The sequence below is a fragment of the Lepidochelys kempii genome, chromosome 6 (assembly GCF_965140265.1).
Source record: "Lepidochelys kempii isolate rLepKem1 chromosome 6, rLepKem1.hap2, whole genome shotgun sequence".
Classification (NCBI taxonomy): domain Eukaryota; kingdom Metazoa; phylum Chordata; order Testudines; family Cheloniidae; genus Lepidochelys; species Lepidochelys kempii.
Genome location: NC_133261.1, coordinates 110,076,413 through 110,098,160, shown reverse-complemented (window position 1 = coordinate 110,098,160; position 21,748 = coordinate 110,076,413). Strand labels below are relative to the sequence as shown.

The 21,748-nt window shown below is 45.6% G+C and overlaps 2 protein-coding genes across 4 annotated transcripts in view; both read right to left on the bottom strand.

Moving 5' to 3' along the window:
- EVL (Enah/Vasp-like) overlaps positions 1-21,748 on the bottom strand; it is a 224,882-nt gene that overhangs the window by 128,368 nt on the left and 74,766 nt on the right. The gene's annotated exons all lie outside the window — the stretch shown is intronic.
- Positions 6,194-18,162, bottom strand: LOC140912208 (uncharacterized). Its single transcript, XM_073346337.1, has 3 exons — positions 17,988-18,162; positions 14,263-16,812; positions 6,194-6,303 (listed from the first exon to the last, which is right to left on the bottom strand). The coding sequence occupies exons 2-3, from the start codon at positions 16,778-16,780 to the stop codon at positions 6,194-6,196; spliced, it is 2,628 nt and encodes an 875-aa protein (XP_073202438.1). The 5' UTR covers positions 16,781-16,812; positions 17,988-18,162.

Below are 21,748 nucleotides of genomic sequence, written 5' to 3'. Positions count from 1 at the left end.
ACTTCATGGGAATCTGCCTCAGAGATCTCCAGGAAACTCTCATGGAGATACTGGGCAATCCGTTCCTGCAGGTTCTTCAGCAGAGCTGCTTTGTTTCTTGCCCCATTAACAGTAACTTTCCCATGCTGCTGTGACACCATGGGGGCAGGGAGACCATTGTTGCACACAGGCAAGCTGCATAGGGGCCAGGGCGGAAGTCGCAGGCTTGGAGAAGACCCTCCCTTGATTCCCTGCTCACCCTCAGCAGCGAGATACCTTCCATAATGATCACATCCTGTGGAAAGTGTGAGGACAGAAATGATTATCAGGCCTCCCCTTCAGTGCTGGCTCTACCCGAGTGCCACGTGCCCAGTGTACAGCAGGGTCCAGGAAGAGTGATTTACCCTGCCCCTGGGGCTACTCACCATTTTGGGGGTCTTGTGGCTCATGTGTGATTGTCTGGGGTCAGCTAGACAGTGACAGGTGTTTGAGTACTGGCTGTGTTTTAAATCAATGAATCAGCATTCTCTGTATTGCAAACAATACTGCTTCTGTAAAATGTTGCATTTAAACTTCACAGAGATGACCTTGGGAGCCCAGCCTCCCTCTTTGTTATCGGTGGCTGAACGGCTGCACAGAATTAGAAAGTGGCCAAGAAGAACTAAGGAGGGCTTTCTGCATGAGGTTATGATGCACTCCGCCGCTGATAAACAGGAATTGAAGGAGTGGCAGGACAGCGAGAAGAGGGACTGAAAGGAGAACGCGGCATGCCAGAATAAAGCCATGGAGCAGCTCTTAAAGGTTATGGAGAGCCAAGCAGACATGCTCCAGGTGATACTATCTCTTCAAACCAAGCAGCTCCGCGCCTGCCCTCCCCTGCAGCCGCTGTCATAAAATTCTTTCCCATGCGCCCCGCCCCACCCCCCGCCCCAGACACCGTCAACAAACACTGATTAGGAACCTCCTGGCTCCAGTCTATACCTGCGGCATTCCACTCCTCCCCCCTCACAGTCCGGCACTGTGGACTCCCACTGCCCACTGCACGCAACACCCATCCCTCTGCAGTTTGGCCCTGCTGAAGAACAGCACCCGCTGCATTGTACTCCGAAGGAGAAGGCTGGATACGACCCCTGGACGTACACAAATCTTTAGCCATCCCGGGACCCCTCCTCCTCATGGGACCTTCCCTTCCCCCATCCCCCTCACTGCTGTTTTTTCTTTTCTTGGTTTGATTTTCTCCTCCGGTTGTTGTTTTTTAATAAAAGAATTGTGTTGGTTTGAAAGCAATCTTTATTCTATTAATTTAAAGCAAAAAGAAACCTGGAAAGCAACATACAATTATGTTAAATCCACATATTGCATCGTCTGCACCAATCACCTCCTAGTATTACAAGCACTGCATTCCCAAGCATAGCAACAAATATTAGTGGCTTTCAGCTTCAAATTGCTGCCTCAAAGCATCTCTGTTCCCTATGGCCCCGCGCTGCACCCCTCTAATAGCTCTGGTCTCTGGCTGTTCAAACTCAGCCTCCAGGTGCTGAACCTCTGCGGTCCAGCCCTAAGTGAAGCTTTCACCCTTCCCTTCGCAAATATTATGGAGCGCACAGCACGCAGCTATAAACATAGGAATATTGTAATCGGCCAGGTCCAGCTTCCCACAGAGGCAGTGCCAGCGGGCTTTTAAATGGTCAAAAGCACACTCAACAGTCATTCTGCACTCGCTCAGCCTGTCGCTGAATCGCTCCTTGCTGCCGTCAGCTTGCCCCATGTATGGCTTCATAAGCCATGGCATTAAGGGGTAGGCAGGGTCTCCCAGGATCACAATGGGCATTTTGACTTCCCCTACAGTGATCTTCTGGTTCAGGAAGAAAGTCCCTGCTTGAAGCTTCCTGAACAGGCCAGTGTTCCGAAAGATGTGTGCTTCATGCCCCTTTCCAGACCAGCCTACATTAATGGCTGTGAAACGCCCACGGCGATCTACAAGTGCCTGGAGAACCATTGAGAAACACCCCGTGTGATTAATGTACTCAGTGGCTAGGTCAGGGGTGGCCTACCTCTGGCTCCAGAGCCACCTGCGGCTCTTCAGAAGTTAATATGCGGCTCCTTGGATAGGCACCGACTCCAGGGCCAGAGCTACAGGCGCCAGCTTTCCAATGTGCTGGGGGGGGGGGGGTGCTCCTGCACACCACAAAATAGCTGATCAGGAGGTGCGAAGAAGGAGGGGGAGGCACTGATCTGCGGGGCTGCCAATGGGCGGGAGGCACTGGGAGCGGGGGTGGCGGGGAGCTGATGGGGGGCTGCTGACATATTACTGTGGCTCTTTGGCAATGTACATTGGTAAATTCTGGCTGCTTCTCAGGCTCAGGTTGGCCACCCCTGGGCTAGGTGGTCTGGTGCCAGAATTGGAATGTGTGTGTCATCTATCACCCCTCCGCAGTTAGGGAAGCCCATCTGTGCAAAGCCATCCACAATGTCACGCACATTGCCTCGAGTCACAGACTTTCGGAGCAGGATACGACTAATGGCCCTGCAGACTTAGGGAAATAGTTGACTTTCCCACTCCGAACTGGTTAGCAACCGATCGATAGCAGTCTGGAGTAGCCAGCTTCCACAGTGCAATCTCCACATGCTTCTCCAATGGCAGGGCAGCTCTCGCACCGCAGGGCTAGGGTGAGCTCGTCACACAGTCCAATGAATGTGGCTTTCCTCATCTGAAAGTTCTGCAGCCACCGCTCGTCATCCCAGATGTGCATCATGATGTGATCCCACCACTCAGTGCTTGTTTCCCGAGCCCAAAAGGGGTGTTCCACTGTTGTCAACACCTCCGTGAATGCCACAAGCAATCTCATGTAGTAGCTGCTATGCGTGGTGAGATCAATGTCGCACTCCTCTTGCCTTTGTAGTTTAAGGAATAACTCCACTACCACTCGTGATGTGTTGGTCAGAGCAAACAGCATACTGGTCAGCAGTTTGGGATCCATTCCGTTGAAAGATGGCGCTAAATGCAGACAGAAGCACAGGGACCGCTGGGATGCGAAGCAATGCATCACGGGGCACTGAGACATGAGACAGGACTCAGGATGCCCTGCAACCTCCTCCATGTTCCCACAACTCTTAGCAGCAGAAGAGAAAGAGGTGCTCTGTGGGATAGCTGCCCAGAGTGCACCGCTCCAAATACCACTGAAAGTACCACAAATGCGAACACACTATTGCGCAGGCAGTTGACAGTGTGAACACAGAACAGGGGTTTCCCTTCAGCGCTCTCTGAGCAGCACTTTAACTCCCGGCGCTGTAACTCTGCCAGTGTAGACGTGCCCTTAGTGTGTAAATGCCTCACTGCAGCAGGTATTTCTGTCACCAAGTTCAGGGGGGTAGACTTACACTGTTCATCTCACTGCTATACAATCTGTCACTGCATGAACAGCATTCCATTGTATGTTGCAGGGGCATGGCTTGAAAAATTTGTCTCTAAATAATTATTAGCCCAAATCACAAAATAATTGTGCCAAAGTCACCAAAGTGGCCATGCTGTGCTCTGTACAAGTCTGGTGGGGATTGGAGCAAAGGTGGCTCTAAGCCACCCTTACATTTCTCTGATCCTACAGGCATAGGTCTGGTCCCTCGCAAAAATATTTTAAGCTAGCTGCCAAATGCCTGGGAGTGGAGGGGAAAGAGGCTCAAACTCAGTCCCCACTTAATTTTCCTGCTAAAAATAAGCAGTTTTGACTCTTAATATACACAGTGATTGGGTCAATTGAGCAAGAGAAAGCAGTTTTTTCTGGCCGTAGCTGCACTTTGAGGGTGTTATTTTCAGAGGTGCTGAGCTAACTTCAACTGGAGTTGTAGGTGTTCAGCTCCTCAAAATACCAGGTCCTGAGTGATTTGCCCAAAGTCACACAATAAATCAGTGACAGCGAGGGGAATAAAACCCAGTGCTGACTCCCAGTGCCAAGTTAATTTAATTAATCACTACTGTGCACATTCCGGCAGAAGTATCTCTAATCATTCATTTGCACTGCTAAAATGCCTTGATGGATTTGGATTAGAAAGAGAGGACTGTGAAGGGAATATCACCTTGGGACAAAGTACAAATAGGATCTAGGTCTATGGGGACCTAACAAGGACTGAACGCTAGATGAACATATGTCTAAAACAATCGGTTTAGATCTCTGCAAGAAGATCAGAATTTCTTGCACACAAGAGCCTAGCCTTAGCTGCAACGGTATAAATATCACTGGAACCTTTTTAGCAACACACCTACTGAACATATTAACGGAGGGACACTATTCGAAGGAGGACGAGGTGCTGTATTTGTGTTTCTTTGAGAGAAAGCTGCATTGGCAAGCCACGCATGATTTTCGGATGAGATGTAAGATATGCTATCAGTTCTAAGGGCTACCGATTGAACCCAGATAGATTACTGGCTCAGCCTCAAAATGATACATCATGTCAAGATATGAAAACCATTTAATTCCTTAAGAACGAAAAGAAGCACTTTAAGATGTCCTAGGTTTGAATGCACAACAAGACGCTTATACTCAATCATCCGAAATAAACTCTACTATGAGCTATTTTGAAAGAAGACAAGCTGAAAACATGCTTTTTCCACAATTAACACAATATTTCAGACTATCTGAATTACTTTTTTATGCGTACGTATTTGTTGTTTCATATTTAGATTTTATTATTTATCTTAAAAAGAAACCCATTACAATGAGTAAACAGTAAAAGGAAGTATTTGCATAGACTAATGTCTTTCCTTTACGGACAGCATAATTAATAGGCGTGAGAATTCACTACTAAAATGACACACTAATAAACGTTGAAAATCAGTAAGAAAAATTGTACGCACAATATATGCATGTCTGTTGCATAAGGTATGCACGAATATACATAGATCCAGATTTGCAAAACTCATTTTACAGCTGTCAGTCATATATAAATATATAAGACCATTTTTTTCCTCATGTTCCCAGATTTGCATCCATTACATGTGCAAATGGATCAAAAATTCTTTGTCCACTAACCATTAGCCCTGTATGTAAAAAATGCACTACAAGTCTTTCAGGGCTCTAGTCTCCCCACGTTCCACAGAACCTTCATTTTACTTCAAAGGGAGCTGTAAAAAAATAAAAAATTCAGGATATAATATGATCTACTTGTTTAGTATTAGGAGGTTTCTAAATATTTAGTAAGATGCTAATTATTGATGTGACAGAAATGCTACTGTGCCTACTTAGCATGCCAGCTCCACAACAGTAGTTGTCAGAGGCTATTCAATTAGAGTGAAATCCTGGTCCCAATGAAGTCAATGGGAATTCTGCTGTTGACTTAAATGAGGCCTGGATTTCAACCTTAGTGTGCACCCAAAATAATTACTTAAAAACTAGGCAAACATTTGGCAGATAAAGCACCCCCAATATCTTTCTAATCAGCTGAATTATGCAGATTTTGAGGAGGTGTACTTGCTGTTCCTCAGACTTCCTCTGCAATCACAGTGTGTCCTTTTGCAAGAGAAACCAGAACACTACCAACAATACAATTCATAAGGAGGCTAAGAGGATCAGACAGCAAGGCAATAGATTGAGTTTTCAATGGATTTCATCACTTGTTGGTATATATAGGAGTGAGGTAGCTGATGATTTGGCCAAAGTTGGAAGACAGGAAATTCAGGTAAGAATGACAATAGCTGAGGATATTGATGCCCTATCATGGAAAATATTAGCAGAAATAAAGGGTCAACAGATAAAAAAATCTTGTGATTAATATCCAAGCATCGCAGAAAAAACACCTACTATTGTGAGATTGCAGACAGGGCACTCCACAGGAATGCAAATAAACAGAGATGAGACTGAGATATAGCCCATGCTTTTGAATGTAATATTGTAAGGAAAGTGACCCTCTTCAGATCTGACACCTTGGCTCAAGCCCTCACAAAGGACTGAAATCATTCTTGAACTTCATGGCCTGGCACGAGTATCAGGGGACAAGACGATAACAACAACATGAGGTACGGTTCTGTTGCACAAGTAAGGGCAGGATTGGGCGAGGCAGACAAGGTGTCTACCACACACTCACGAAGCCCAGCTTCCCAGAGAGTCCTTATATGCTAGTGTATGGTGGGGACTTGGGGGCAGAATCAGGGAAAGGCAAGTGGATCTCTGTCCCTGTGTATTGTCTATCCCACACCACTAAATGATGGGGACAGGTACAATCAGTGCTCAGAGGCTTCAGTAGAAGCTGTGGAGAGCTCCTCCATGCAGCATGGGGACAGGACTGCAACCTCTACCGTCCTGAAGGAGCTCTGCAGGGAATAGCTGTGCACTGTGAAAGAAATAGGAGCTTCAGTTACAACTAATATATTGTCAGGAAGGATATGTGAAACGATAAATATAATCCGGAGACTATTAGTACCACTTTTAACAAATGTCTGTCCTTTCACACACAAAAATCCCCATTCCTTCCTCCAACGTTACAGCATTATAAGCAACTAGGGGGTCAAGTTAAATCATCAGATGCATTTGCTGTCTGAGGCCTACATCAAGCCCTGATGTGAATATCTAGTAGGTGGTCTTTTTTTCCCTCTAACCAGTTCAACATGGGAACCCGCTATACATCCCGAAAAAAGTTTTCTAAATCCAAGAAGTAAAGACTTAAAGGCCTGGCCCGGTGCTGCCCCACGGTATGTCAACAGCAAAACTCTGATTGGCTTCACAGCAGGTGCAGGCCTCATCTGCTTTCAAAGGAGCAGCCTCTTTTGTTTGATGATACAAATAACTTGTATCATGTTAGCAGTGTAAGTACTGTATTAGAGATGCTGAATTACAAAGTATTAACTCTGTGGTTGCCTTAACTTCTCATCTCCCATAAGCTCTGATACAAGGGCAATGAGCCCAGACCCCACGCTAAGCGGCAATGGAACAATTCATAGACCATCATCTGCCACTTCATGTACAGAATATCTACAATGCCATTTTTAGTTGGAGTCAGCTAATTGCACAACCACAAATCAGCAATTTCATAACAACTGGAGCACCACGATTACATGGCAGTTTATTTAATATGATACAGAAAATGTTCCCATTAAAATATGAAAGGACCTGGGATTCTGAGTGTCCGAGACATTTTACAGTCATTATAAAATAAACATTGGCATTTACATTTTAGCCCATAGTAAAAGAAAAGGCCCAATCTTGCAATCTCTTGGCTGTCAGAACTGGCATTATAGCGAACGGTGGTTCCAAGTGTGGAGAGCCTGCAAGTTAAGGATGAAAATGTATAGCTCCATATTTCTGTTTAGAAACAGCCATACACTATGGGTCTAATCCAAAACCAACTGAAGTCAGCAAAAAGACTCCCATTCACTTTAAGGGGCTTTGGCTCATTTCTAATGTTTTCCTGCCTTTTCAAATTAGATGTTGAGGATTAAAAAGTACAGAATGTTTTATGTCCAGCTCTGTACTGTAGCTTTTAATTTTTGTAAGAGATTTACTTTATTTTTCCCTGTAAAAACATTTCAGATAAAAGGTAGAAAATGATCTAGGTTTCAAGAGCAGCTATTTATGGTCTGAATGTTGGCTAACACTCATTTCTAATTACAGGAGTTGTCGAGAGACATTCTCACATACATTGAACCAAATACGGAATGTCAATGAACATGTGGTCTACAGCAGTTACTCTCATTTTTACCCTGTACATTTCCTTTTACCTCAGTAAACAAGGTTATCACAACTGTAGACAGCAGGCAAGGTGAGCTGTATATGTTATTTCTGTCCTTACTTTTATTTTAGAGGGCTTCTTAGCTATTTAAAATTTTTAAAAGATAGAAGGTTATTAACTTTACGATCATGAAAAAACAGAGACTAGGAACCTCTTACAGAAAGTTTTATAGTTGCTCATTTTTAGATTTAACTTATTTCCAATGCTACCCAACACCAGAAGCAAAACTGCTGAACAGTGTAACCTGAATATCATGTTTTACTTAATGTGTAAGATCCATGTATTGTGGTAAGGGCACAATGACACAGCCTTCTGGAAACTAATGGAAATGCTTTTATCATAAGTACTCTAGAAATGCATGGATGAGGGAGGTATAACAGTTATCAAGTGAGAAGACGCGGTTAGGTCATGTGAAGTAAGGGGCATTAGACTGAGATGAAGACACGAGAGAGCTGCAAGACTCTGGCTAAGAGTTTGACAAATCACAAAGGTAATGAGAGAGAATATTCATTGTGGTTTTTATTGTTTTGTTCCCTCCTCTCGCCCCTGGCAGAGGGCCGAAAGGAAAAAGGATACAGTAGCTCAAACTGCCAGAGATTGAGTATGGGTTTGATACATTTAGAAAGTGCTTTCCCAATGAGTCAGAACCGCTCATTACAAAAAACAGATCCCAAAATATAATTAAAAAAATGAAGGTAATGTTCTATAGGAGGGCTAAATTATTAACTTTAATGTTTAAGGAAGGAAGTAGAGCTAGGAAGGAATGTGTCAAGGTTACAGAGGGGATATCGTGTAGGACAGTGGCAATCCCAAGTAAATGCCTAGCATTACATAAGATTGTTATAGCAATGTATTTTCAATAGTGATACTTCTCAGAGAACATGGAGGGGCAGGAAAAGATTGGTTTGTGGTGGCTAGAAGCTTGACTTCTTTGGAGCCACACCCATATAAAATCTAGCCCCAGATGAATAGAACAAGAACAAAGGATTAGACTACAATTCTCCATAATGCTCTTAGACACAGTAAACTGCCAAATTTGCCAATCTACCTAAGACTATAACACCTCCTATTGGGAATGGATTTATCAAAACAGTTATAATTGACCATGTCTCTGTATTTCTTCCTCTTTTTCAACACCTGAATCTCTTACAGTGTAACAGAGAGGTTCTTAGTGCATTCAGAGTTGCATCTTAACATTATTTGGCCCTTATTCCTACTCTCATTGAAGTAAATGGGAAGCTTCCTATTCAACGTGAGCAAGAGCAGGTTCTTTGCAAAGTGTATATCAGACAAGAGCTATCTGCTACTTTTCTATCTATGTTTTGTAACAAGCGAGAACAAAACTCACCAGTAAATTAGCAAAACAAGGTTAACAGCTCTGAGCAATTAAAGCCTCACCCGAAATGCACTGACCTCAACAGAAAGATTCTGATTGAGTTCAGTGGGCCTTGAGTTTGGCTTTGGTGCATGCAGGTATACACCAGCTGTGAAAAATATGACCTAATTCTACACATAAATAAGAGTGTATAGAATCAAGCCTACAGCTTGTAGAAGCTGGATTAAATAAAACGTTTAGTGAACATTTTGGGCCTATGCAGTCATATCCTCCTCTGCAAAGGGGCTGTGAGATGCTACCAAATGGAAATGGTGGGATTTGCACACCCAGCATCTGCCCACTCTGCCCAGGTGTCAACAACTACACCAGGGTCAGGGCAAGAGACGATAATTAACTATATTGAAATTTTTAACATTCTATTTGTCTGACTAGCTTCTAAGGTTGCCAGGACAATTTGGGCATCCTCCTCACTCTTTTGCAGCAGCAGTGTGTAAACCAAGAACCACTTTCAACCCAGTATTCTAGTGCAAATGCCTCAGTAGCACAGTGGGAGTGTTAACAGCTACCAGCATAGGGCCTGTTTCTCATCGTGCTACACTGATTTTACCCAGGTGGAATGCTACTGAATTATCTGGAGTTGCACCTGGGGAAAACTGATGTGTTACAGTGGAGAATCAGAATACAGCAGAAAGTGGTAAGAAATGAAAGGTCCTAGAAGACCAGTGACCTCTGTTGAAAAGACAGACGTGTGCATGGAGTTGGGGGCAGTTTTAAATTGCCTCATTCTTCCTTTGTGCCCCCCAATTCCTGTCACCCAGCTGCTGAGCTTTAAACCTTTACTCTCCCTTAAGAATCTGAATTGGGAGTGCTCATACGATGTGACAGAGGCATTCCAATAATGTACCAAGGTGTCCACTCAAGCATCAATTCCATATCAGCCATGGCCAGAAAGCTCTCAAGCCAACTTTTTAAGCCAATGGCTAATGCTCCTAACCTCCTCTGAAGATGCTGAGAGTCACAGCCAGACTAGATAGGAAAGGCAGATTCTTCTCTTTCAAATGTAGCCAACAGTACTTCTCAACTTCAATAAGAACATTGAAATCAGTGTCCAGAGCCAGATTATAATTAGACTTAAATTAGAAACAGGTTTTGAAAGACTGACTAAATTAATATTACCTCAAATAAGGTAGCAGATCGAGGGAAGTGATTATTCCCTTCTATCTGGCACTGGTGCAGCCACATCTTGTGTCCAGTTTTGGGGCCCACACCAGTGTTCCCTCTAATTTTTTACACCCATGTGCGGAATGAATTTTGTTATGTACACCAACATGGAGGTGATGTGTGGGCTCTGGGGTGGGGCCAGGATGGGGGGTTTGGGGGTGTAGGCTGCCCCAGCGCTGCAGTAGGGAAAGAGAGGGGACTCCCCCCAGCCCTCTCTTGCCACAGCAGCTGGGGACAGGGAAGAGCTCTGGTGGGCCTGGCAAGTCTGGGGCAGGTCCACGTTGGGGCCAAGGGAGGGGCGCCTCTCCCCCGGCTGCAGCAGGTCCAGGGCAAGTCCGTGTTGGGGCCAGGGGAGGGGCACCTCTCCCCCAGCCACGGCAGGTCCACACTGGGGCCGTGGCGCCTCTCCCCCCACCGCGGCAGGTCCGGGAAGGGGCTGGCAGGGCGGGGTGCCTCTCCCTGATGCAGCAGGTTCATTCTGGGGGAGAGGCATCTCTCCCCACCACAGCCCTGAGTGGGGGTTAATAGGTAGCTGTGCGCCAGTGCAGTTTAGAGGGAACTTAGCCCCCCACTACAGAAAGGATGTGGACAATTTGGAGAGAGTCTAGCAGGCAGCAACTAAAATGATTAGGGGGCTGGGGCACATGACTTATGAGGAGAGGCTGAGGCGGAAGCTTATTTAGTCTGCAGAAGAGAAGAGTGAGGGGGGATCTGATAGCAGCCTTCAACTACCAGAAGGGGGGTTCCAAAGAGGATGGAGCTTGGCTGTTCTCAGTGGTGGCACATGACAGGACGAGGAGCAGTGGTCTCAAGCTGCAGTAGGGGAAGTCTAGGTTGCATATTAGGAAAAACTAGGAGGGTGGTGAAGCACTGGAATGGGTTACCTAGGGAGGTGGTGGAATCTCCATCCTTAGAGGTTTTTAAGGCCTGGCTTGACAAAGCCCTGGCTGGGATGATTTAGTTGGTGTTGGTCCTTCTTTGAGCAGGGGGTTGGACTAGATGACTTCCTGAGGTTTCTTCCAAGCCTAATCTTCTATGATTCTATGACTACTCTGTCGCCTAGGTCTGAATTGGGCTATTACTGCACCCCAAAGAACCTACCCAAACTAAAGACGGTGCATGAAACTTTAATTCACAGCACAATCGCATGAGGTGAACTTTATAATTGGTCTGTTATCATCTGAGGAATATCTTATTGTTATTTGGTCTGTTTACACCAACTCCCCAATGTGCAAACAGAATACAAAATCAAGCTAGACTCTGTATCGTCTCTTGGGCAGCACTCTCAGTTTAGGCAGTAACACCTTAATGGATAAAACATTGACCTCTGAGACCTCCTTTCAAATCCAGATTACAGTTTCATGACAGGTAGTGGAACTGGGTTAGGGAGCATTAGTTTCAAACAGCAGTTTCTAAAGTAATGTCTGCATTTTTGCCATAAGCCTTTTCTTTTCAATATTTCTTCCCTCCTTGCCTGTTTCATCTCTTTCTATGTTTAGGATGACTGGCTTCTAACACACAAACAATGGTCCTTATTTACTTAATAATACAACTAGAGCAGGAAATCAGGCAGTGAATTTTGAGAACACTTTTGTGAAATACATGATAAGTGAAAACAAAACGTCCCCGTCTCGCACTGCAGATTATTTTAGCCTTGAGCGTGGAATGTTTTTCAGCTTACAGCTCTGCATTAAGCAGTTCATGGAATCTGCTATTTCCCCTAGGATATCTTTTGTGGACCTTTTGTACCTTAGATTCAGGTAGGACTTGTAGATGCAGAACTGCCACCTCAAGTTGTTTTCAAGATTTCTTATGTCCTCTCATCTGCCACCTGTATAGTGCTGTGTACCAGTTCCAATCGATCAACTGACCCGCATAGTTGTTTTAAAAAAAGTGAGTCTTCAACAATCCTCCCCCCCACAAAAAAGAGAAAACTAAAACCAAAGCTATTCATGTGTATTACATATGCCCATTGCGCTCAGTCACTCGCTTTTATCCCCACTTAAAATTACATTCACACAGTTTTCAAATGAAAATAAGAAGAAAACCTGGTGTTGCTTTGTTAGGGTCTTTGAGACTTTAGATTCATTCTTAGACTATAAGATATTTGGGGCAGAGCACATCACGTTCGGTATGTCTGCACAGTGTCTGGCTCACTGGGGACCTGATTCTTATTAGGGACTGTCAAGGTTCCTCCCCCACTCTGAACTCTAGGGTACAGATGTGGGGACCTGCATGAAAAACCTCCTAAGCTTATCTTTACCAGCTTAGGTCAAAACTTCCCCAAGGTAACAAATATTACCCCCGTTATCCTTGGAATGGCCGCTACCACCACCAAACTAATACTGGTTACTGGGGAAGAGCTGTTTGGACGCGTCCTTCCCCCCAAAATACTTCACAAAACCTTGCACCCCACTTCCTGGACAAGGTTTGGTAAAAAGCCTCACCAATTTGCATAGGTGACCACAGACCCAGACCCTTGGATCTTAAGAACAATGAAAAAGCATTCAGTGTTTTACAAGAAGACTTTTAATAAAAAATAGAAGTAAATAGAAATAAAGAAATCCCCCCTGTAAAATCAGGATGGTAGATATCTTACAGGGTAATTAGATTCAAAAACATAGAGAACCCCTCTAGGCAAAACCTTAAGTTACAAAAAAGATACACAGACAGAAATAGTTATTCTATTCAGCACAATTCTTTTCTCAGCCATTTAAAGAAATCATAATCTAACACATACCTAGCTAGATTACTTACTAAAAGTTCTAAGGCTCCATTCCTGTTCTGTCCCTGGCCAAGACGACTACAGACAGACACACAAACCCTTTGTTTCTCTCCCTCCTCCCAGCTTTTTAAAGTATCTTGTCTCCTCATTGGTCATTTTGGTCAGGTGCCAGCGAGGTTACCTTTAGCTTCTTAACCCTTTACAGGTGAGAGGAGCTTTCCCCTGGCCAGGAGGGATTTCAAAGGGGTTTACCCTTCCCTTTATATTTATGACACGCCCCCCAAATCTCAGCTAGGGTGAAACACTGGCTGGGATTTCTTCCTGGAGCTCTAGGAAAACAGAGTTAATAAGACACATGCATCTCTAAATATACTACCAAGTACATAAAGACTAACAATATTTTCCACATCTCAAGGACGATTTTAACCAGTTGATTCTGGGAAACTTTCACGGGAGAGTGCATCAGCCACTTTGTTAGAAGCTCCTGAGATGTGTTGGATGTCGAAATCAAAATCTTGGAGAGCTAAACTCCACCGAAGAAGTTTTCTGTTAGTTTCTTTGACGGTGTGAAGCCACTTTAGTGCAGCATGGTCGGTTTGCAGGTGGAAACGCCGTCCCCAAACATATGGGCGTAGCTTTTCCAGAGCGTAGACAATGGCATAACATTCTTTTTCAGTGACTGACCAGTTGCTTTCCCTCTCAGACAGTTTTTTGCTGAGAAACACTACAGGGTGGAATTCTTGATCAGGTCCTTTCTGCATTAAAACTGCTCCCACACCACGCTCGGATGCATCTGTGGTTACTAGGAACGGTTTGTCAAAGTCTGGGGCCCTTAGTACAGGGTCAGACATGAGTGTCGCTTTAAGCTTGTTAAAGGCCTTCTGACACCTTCCGGTCCACTGAACAGCATTTGGCTGTTTCTTTTTGGTTAGGTCTGTCAGTGGGGCAGCGATTTGGCTGTAGTGCGGTACAAATCGTCTGTAATAACCGGCCAAGCCTAAGAAGGATTGAACCTGTTTCTTTGACTTTGGGACAGGCCACTTTTGGATAGCATCCACTTTGGCCTGTAGGGGGCTGATAGTTCCTTGACCCACCTGGTGTCCAAGGTAAGTCACTCTGTTTAGGCCTATTTGACACTTCTTAGCCTTAACAGTTAGTCCTGCCTCCCTTATGCGCTCAAGGACTTTTTGTAGATGTTCCAGGTGGTCTGCCCAGGAATCCGAAAATATGGCCACATCGTCAAGGTAGGCGACTGCATATTCTCCTAATCCCGCTAGGAGACCATCTACAAGTCTTTGGAAAGTGGCGGGTGCATTTCGCAGCCCGAAAGGGAGTACATTAAATTCATACAGCCCGAGATGTGTGATGAAGGCTGACCTTTCCTTGGCAGATTCATCTAGCGGTACCTGCCAGTACCCCTTGGTTAAGTCCAAGGTAGAGATGAACTGGGCCCTTCCCAGTTTCTCTAATAGTTCATCTGTGCGTGGCATGGGATAGTTGTCTGGGCGAGTTACAGCATTTAGCTTACGGTAGTCCACGCAAAAACGTATTTCCCCATCTGGTTTGGGAACTAGAACCACTGGAGATGCCCATGCACTTTCAGAGGGGCGGATTACACCCATCTGTAACATATCCTGGATCTCCCGTTCTATAGCAGTTTTAGCTTGAGGAGACACCCGGTAAGGGTGGACCCTAATTGGGTGAGCATTACCTGTGTCAATGGAGTGGTATGCCCGTTCAGTCAGTCCTGGGGTGGCTGAGAACGTTGGCGCGTAGCTAGTGCACAGCTCCTGGATCTGCTGTCGCTGCATACGCCCAAGGGTCATGGAGAGGTTCACCTCTTCCACACCACCAGCACATTTCCCTTCGTAGTAAACACCTTCAGGCCACTCAGCGTCGTCTCCTCCCTGGGCTGTAAACTGACAAACCTTTAATTCTCTGGATCGATTAGAAGAGCTGAGAGGCGGTGGGTTGCTCCGTGCCGCCGTCCAAGCTCTCTGGAGGCTTTCATCTGCTTCCTGTTCGGTCTGGAACTGTTCCCTTGATCCTGGAGACATCAGTTCCTCATGGGATTGTGGACCTAGGCTTGGTCCCTCTGGAAGCGATATAGGGGATGGAGCTGTTTCTGTTGACTGTGAACCGCTCTCCGCTGGTGCACTATGTTGGGATTCAGGCTCCGGCTGAGCCTCTTGTGTAGGGTTATCGGCTGCTGCCAGTTCAGGTTCGGTGGGGCCCTCTGGTGTTGAGGTTGCAAGTACTGGATTCAGTGCTGACACGGGGTCTGGTGTTGGTTGTTCGGCTGGTTCCGGTTCTGGGACTGGTTCCGTCTGGGTCTCTGGGACTGGATCCACTACTGCTGTTGCAGACATTGGCCTGGGGTCCAGGTCCATCACCTCTGACTGGGTCCTGATAGAAGTTTCCGGAACAGAGCTAGGCCTCACGGCTTGTTTAGCCTGGTTGCGGGTGACCATTCCCACCCTCTTGGCCTGCTTCACATGATTGGCCAAGTCTTCCCCCAACAGCATGGGGATGGGATAATCATCATAGACTGCAAAAGTCCACATTCCTGACCAGCCCTTGTACTGGACAGGCAACTTGGCTGTAGGCAAATTGAAAGAGTTGGACTTGAAGGGTTGAATCGTCACTTGGATCTCTGGGTTGATTAAATTGGGGTCCACTAAGGAAGCATGGATAGCTGACACTTGTGCTCCGGTGTCCCTCCACGCGGTGACCTTCTTCCCGCCCACACTCACAGTTTCCCTCCGCTCCAAGGGTATCTGGGAGGTATCTGGGCCTGTGGACCTCTGGTGTGATTCCGGTGCAATGAACTGTAATCTGTTGGGGTTCTTGGGGCAGTTGGCCTTTACATGCCCCAGCTCGTTACACTTAAAACATCGTCCAGCTGACGGGTCACTGGGACGAGGAGGGTTGCTGGAGAACGGGGTGGTGGGACGATAAGGGGTCTGGAGGGTTCTTTGGGAGGTAGGTGGGGCTTTGGGCGGCCCCCGGTAATAGGGTGTGGTCTGGGGTGGTCCCTTCTGGTCTCCGCTCCAACTGCGACCAGTTTTCTTCTTCTCTGCCACCTCCACCCATCTGGCTCCAATCTCTCCTGCCTCGATTACAGTTTTGGGTTTCCCATCTAGGATGTATCTTTCTATTTCCTCAGGAACACCCTCTAAGAATTGTTCCATTTGCATTAGGAAGGGCAAATTTACTGGAGATTCAACACTTGCTCCTGATATCCAGGCATCCCAATGTTTCACAATGTGGTAGGCATGTCGGGTAAATGACATGTCTGGTTTCCACCTTAGGGCTCGGAACCTCCGACGAGACTGCTCGGGTGTTATCCCCATTCTGACTCTCGCCTTGGATTTAAACAGTTCATACTTGTTCATGTGTTCTCTAGGCATTTCAGCTGCCACCTCAGCTAAGGGTCCACTGAGCTGCGGCCTCAGCTCTACCATGTATTGGTCAGTAGAGATGTTGTACCCAAGGCAGGCCCTTTCGAAGTTTTCTAAGAAGGCCTCGGTATCATCACCTGCCTTGTAGGTGGGGAACTTTCTGGGATGGGAAGTGGTACCTGGAGAAGGATTGTTAGGGTTTGTTGGTATGTTCTGCTGGGCCTTTATTCTCTCCATCTCCTCCACATGCTTCCTCGCCTCCATTTCCCTCTTGTGGGCAGCCTCCTGTACCTCCTTCTCCAGCCGCATGAGTTCTATCTGTCTTTCATGTTCCCTTTGTTTTTCCTCAGCCTGAAATTTGGCTAATTCCAGCTGTAGTCGAGCCGAGGATTTGGCCATTCTAACCTCTCTGTTTTTAACTAACTTTACACCTGAGGTTTAGAAATAAACAAACAAAACTTGGCTGTAAAATTTTGCTGTGCTGGAATAGAATACCTATTCTCTGATAGTGATTGTCAGCCTACAGAAAAAGACAATTCCCTTGTCTCTGCTCTGGGCCCAAATTAAAGCAAAAAACCTCCAACTACTTGGAAACCTGCTTACCCAGCCCAACGAAGAAAAAAAAAAAATTTCTTTTCAAACCTGTGCTCCTTGTAAAACAAAAAAAAAAATCAAAATCCTAAAAAAAACCCTGCCACTTTTGTCTCCAGGCAAATGGGTAGAGTACACACCCCCTATTTACTTTTAGGAAGAAAAGAAAAAAAAAAAAAAAAACCTCTGGGTTGGAAGACTGTGAATTTCCCTGCAGGAGTTAAGTACCCTGCCTCCAGGCAAATGAAACCTGCAATTCACAAGATAATCCCCTTTTGTCTCTGCTTGGCCACAAAGCAGAGAGAAACCAAGCTGCTTTCAGTTTCAAAGCTGCCTTCTGGACTTCCTAAAAATTCCTTTTTAAAATCTGTATTTCTAGTTCAAAAAATCTCAACTGGATCTCAAAATGATTTCAGGTTAATCCCACCACTGTGCCACCATGTCACGGTTCCTCCCCCACTCTGAACTCTAGGGTACAGATGTGGGGACCTGCATGAAAAACCTCCTAAGCTTATCTTTACCAGCTTAGGTCAAAACTTCCCCAAGGTAACAAATATTACCCCCGTTATCCTTGGAATGGCCGCTACCACCACCAAACTAATACTGGTTACTGGGGAAGAGCTGTTTGGACGCGTCCTTCCCCCCAAAATACTTCACAAAACCTTGCACCCCACTTCCTGGACAAGGTTTGGTAAAAAGCCTCACCAATTTGCATAGGTGACCACAGACCCAGACCCTTGGATCTTAAGAACAATGAAAAAGCATTCAGTGTTTTACAAGAAGACTTTTAATAAAAAATAGAAGTAAATAGAAATAAAGAAATCCCCCCTGTAAAATCAGGATGGTAGATATCTTACAGGGTAATTAGATTCAAAAACATAGAGAACCCCTCTAGGCAAAACCTTAAGTTACAAAAAAGATACACAGACAGAAATAGTTATTCTATTCAGCACAATTCTTTTCTCAGCCATTTAAAGAAATCATAATCTAACACATACCTAGCTAGATTACTTACTAAAAGTTCTAAGGCTCCATTCCTGTTCTGTCCCTGGCCAAGACGACTACAGACAGACACACAAACCCTTTGTTTCTCTCCCTCCTCCCAGCTTTTTAAAGTATCTTGTCTCCTCATTGGTCATTTTGGTCAGGTGCCAGCGAGGTTACCTTTAGCTTCTTAACCCTTTACAGGTGAGAGGAGCTTTCCCCTGGCCAGGAGGGATTTCAAAGGGGTTTACCCTTCCCTTTATATTTATGACAGGGACTCTGGGTGCCACTATAATATTTAATAATAATAATAATTATAATCTCAGAAAACTCAGACAGGCCCAAGTGAAAGGGCCCTGTTCACATGCAAATGTATTTCCACAATGAAGCGGAGGATGAGAATCCCCATCTTAATATGTACTTCATGTCCATGGTGCCAATGAATCACTGTTCCCCTCCTAAATCAGTGTCAAGCCATGTACACTAGCGGATTGTGTGTCTCCCCCTCCGCCCAGTCCACAGAGGATATAGGTCCAGCTACAAAGTCTGGCCCTTAAGATCAGGTAACAAAGACTCATGCATTTAGCTCTGGAGGTTCCCCAGTTCAGTCACCGGTGTGTAAGTCAAGATGACTGCTGTCACACTTGGATGTACTGGACCCATCTTCCCGGCTTTGTGAGGCCCTCTGGGAGGAAGTCTCGTCTGTCTATGGGAGAGGAGCATCCTATTTTCCTGGTAGCCAAAGCAGCACTTAACATGCACAGTGACCGCTCATCATCCATGTAAATTTGGGGCCTGATAGTCCCAGGTAAGTGGGCTCAGGATTTGGCCCCTATCAGTAATACTTCAGACAGCCAATCTCACACGCCCAAACAATCAGTCTCCTTTGGTACAGCAAAGGAAGGATTACAGCTCTTAAATTATTTTCACTACCAGTATTTTAACCACACGAACACATTATTTACTAGGTAACCATAAGATTCTCAGAACCAGCTGGAGTCATTTACCACCATGGCCAGCAGGCTTTGGCTGGCAGGGGGGCAGTAATAACAGGACAAGCCTGGACCCCACATCTGGTCAGCTGGCCTGTTGACGAGATGTGGGGTTCCAGGCCTGTCCTGCTGTTACAGGCCCCCTGCCAGCCACAGTCTGCTCACTTGCTTGGCTTTTCACCCAGCCTCCTTGTCCCAGCTCTCAGGCTACCTGTCCCCTTTCCTTCGGTCTACAGCCGGCTACCAGTCTGCCTCTTCCCGCCTGCTGCTCCAACCTCACATGTTCTGTCCCTGAGCTGCTCTGCATTCTGACTGTCACTTCCTTTTCCTTCAGCACAACAGGGATGGACTGGAGGAGCCCCATGGAGCAGGGTCACCTTTATACTCCTGTACTGGAGTGCCCCCAGGGGCTGAGGGCTTGATCTTGCTCCTCTTGATTTCAGTGGAGCTGGATGTAGCCCTGAGTTAGAAACGTCCGATGTTGAGCCTTCATTGTAACAGCATAAGCCATTGTGCCTTCCTGCCAGGCTTGGGAACGTATCCGCCTTCACGTACTAAGTCTGGGAGTGTTTAACGGCAATGCCCATTGCTAGAGCCTGTAGTGGCCTTGTACTCTGAGCGCCTCCAGCATTTGCCTTGGAGTTCGTGCTGCACAGAGCATACTACCAGCTACCTCTAGACAGCACTCACACCCAGTAGTGCTGTCGATTACAATGCACATCAAAGCGGTTTCAAATCCCGTGTTCTATGATGAAGGTCTATCCGTATTTATAGAGACAAAGTGGGGGAGGTAATATCTTTTATTGGATCAACTTCCACTGGTGAGAGAGTTGGTCCAATAAAAGGTATTCGCTCACCCACCTTGTCTCTCTAAGATCCAGGGACCAAAAGGGCTACAAAAACACTGCATATCAATATTGATAATGGTACCTAGCTACAGGCACTAGAAGAATTTGAAATGTAATTGCTATAGAAAATTTGCCTCTACTGCAAAGAGCAGAGAAGCAGAATCCCAGCCAGTCTCACTAATCCCCTTAGGCTGGGGCTGTGTTTCCCACAGTAGCTTCACAATAATTCTGAGGGATGGAATGATATAGGGTGGGTGGTTAGGAAGACATGAAAAGAAAACAGTGATGCATATAGCCAGCTGTGCAATTCTATTTCAGTGGGTGGGAGCTATTGTACAGCTGACCTACTTATGGTGACTGCGAAACCCTTACTTATTTACTCACATGGACTACTCACATGAGTAAACACTCACCACACTCTGGCCCAGAAAGAAACATTGCCATTTGATGGGATAAATCAAAAAGCTGATTATAATCTTTGCCTCTTGCGTGCTTCTCCTCCTAAAGGCTGTTCTACACACAAACTGGCACCAAAATAACTAAATCAGTTTTCATTTACACCTTATGTTATTTTGGTGCAAGCCTGTGTATGGACATTCAGTCCAAATTAAGAGTGATTTTTGCATTGCTTGACATTAAATAAAATCATGACACTAATTCTGAAAGAAGAGTGTCCAGACACAGGCCTGCAGAGAAATAATGAATGGTCTGAGTTAAACCATTTGCAATTATTTCAGGTCCAGTTGTGTGCAGACAAGCCTTTATTGTTTAGCTGGGATTTTCAAAAAGGCCTATGGGACTTAGGTGCCCAAATCCCTTTGAAATTCAGTGGGAATTTGGTGCCTAACACCTCAGGTAAGTGGGCTTATTTGAAAAGCCCAGGCAGAACGGTTCCCATCGGAAATGAGTGAGGTGGTTTTAATTCCATTCCCGTTGAAGAGCAGCCCCTGGCCACAGATCCGCCGCAGCTAATTTGGCAGAAACAGCCCATTTTTTTTTGAAAAGGGCAACATAAATTTGCAATAAAATTGCTCCAGCATGTATGTCTGGGGCAATCAAGAGCTTTCGTTTTCCATGGAATGACAACCACTCCACAAAGAAAAGAACACAGTAGCAAGCCATGAATCTCTCCTATAAATTGAAAACATCCCTTTATGTGATTTTCAATTTCTACAGAGGCAGCACTGCAGAAAAGTGCTGGCTTGGGGGTAGGAGAAGGGAGGGGCAGAAATTAGAGTGAGGCAGGAAGGGGAATGAAGATCCCTCTTCTGTGGCATTGCTTGGGATTTTAAACTATTTCAGCTTCTCATCTTTTAACTTACAAGTAAGAATGTGATATCACACACACACAGTTCTGATAGTTTGCAAAAGGATCCAGGACTAATTTGCTCCTCAGATCACACTGGAATGAACAGTGCGCTGAAGTATAAGAAGGGGAGGGGACATCGGGAAGGGAATAAGTAGGCTTAGAGTGTATGCACATGAGTCAGAGCACCCTGAGCTACATGCAGGAGAAGGATACTCAGCTGCAAACAGTTAATACAAATGGGCTAGAACTGGAACAAATAACTGCTATCCACCAAATGCTGCTACCACCCCTTTCTCCTTCCTTCACATTGCACTGAAGCTGCCATTCCCAGGATGGGCACAGAAGCTCCTAAATGAGGCCTAAGTGGAAATGCTACACTTCTACTGCAAGGGTGGGTGAGCCACAAAGAGGCCACTCAGTGGCTGCAGACCTCCCCATACTCTGCATGCCACAGAGCTCTGCTGTCTCTCAGACTGGAGGTGTGTCGTGGCGTGGCCAATGGATGCCCCACTACACAAATCTACAGGCCTAAAGCCTCTGCGTCAGAAGCCTCCAGCAGCTCATGATGTCTTTAATTTGTAGTAGCAGCACAAGCCATTGGGCTAGGTGAGAGGATTCTTCTTCCTCCAGCCTTCTTTAGATC

Coding starts and splice junctions, on each gene's coding strand:
- LOC140912208 (XM_073346337.1), bottom strand. CDS start 16,780: ATGGCCAAATCCTCGGCTCGACTACAGCTGGAATTAGCCAAATTTCAG. Junction 6,304..14,262: donor TTTCCAAAGACTTGTAGATG/GTCTCCTAGCGG, acceptor TTTCTTTCACAG/TGCACAGCTATTCCCTGCAG.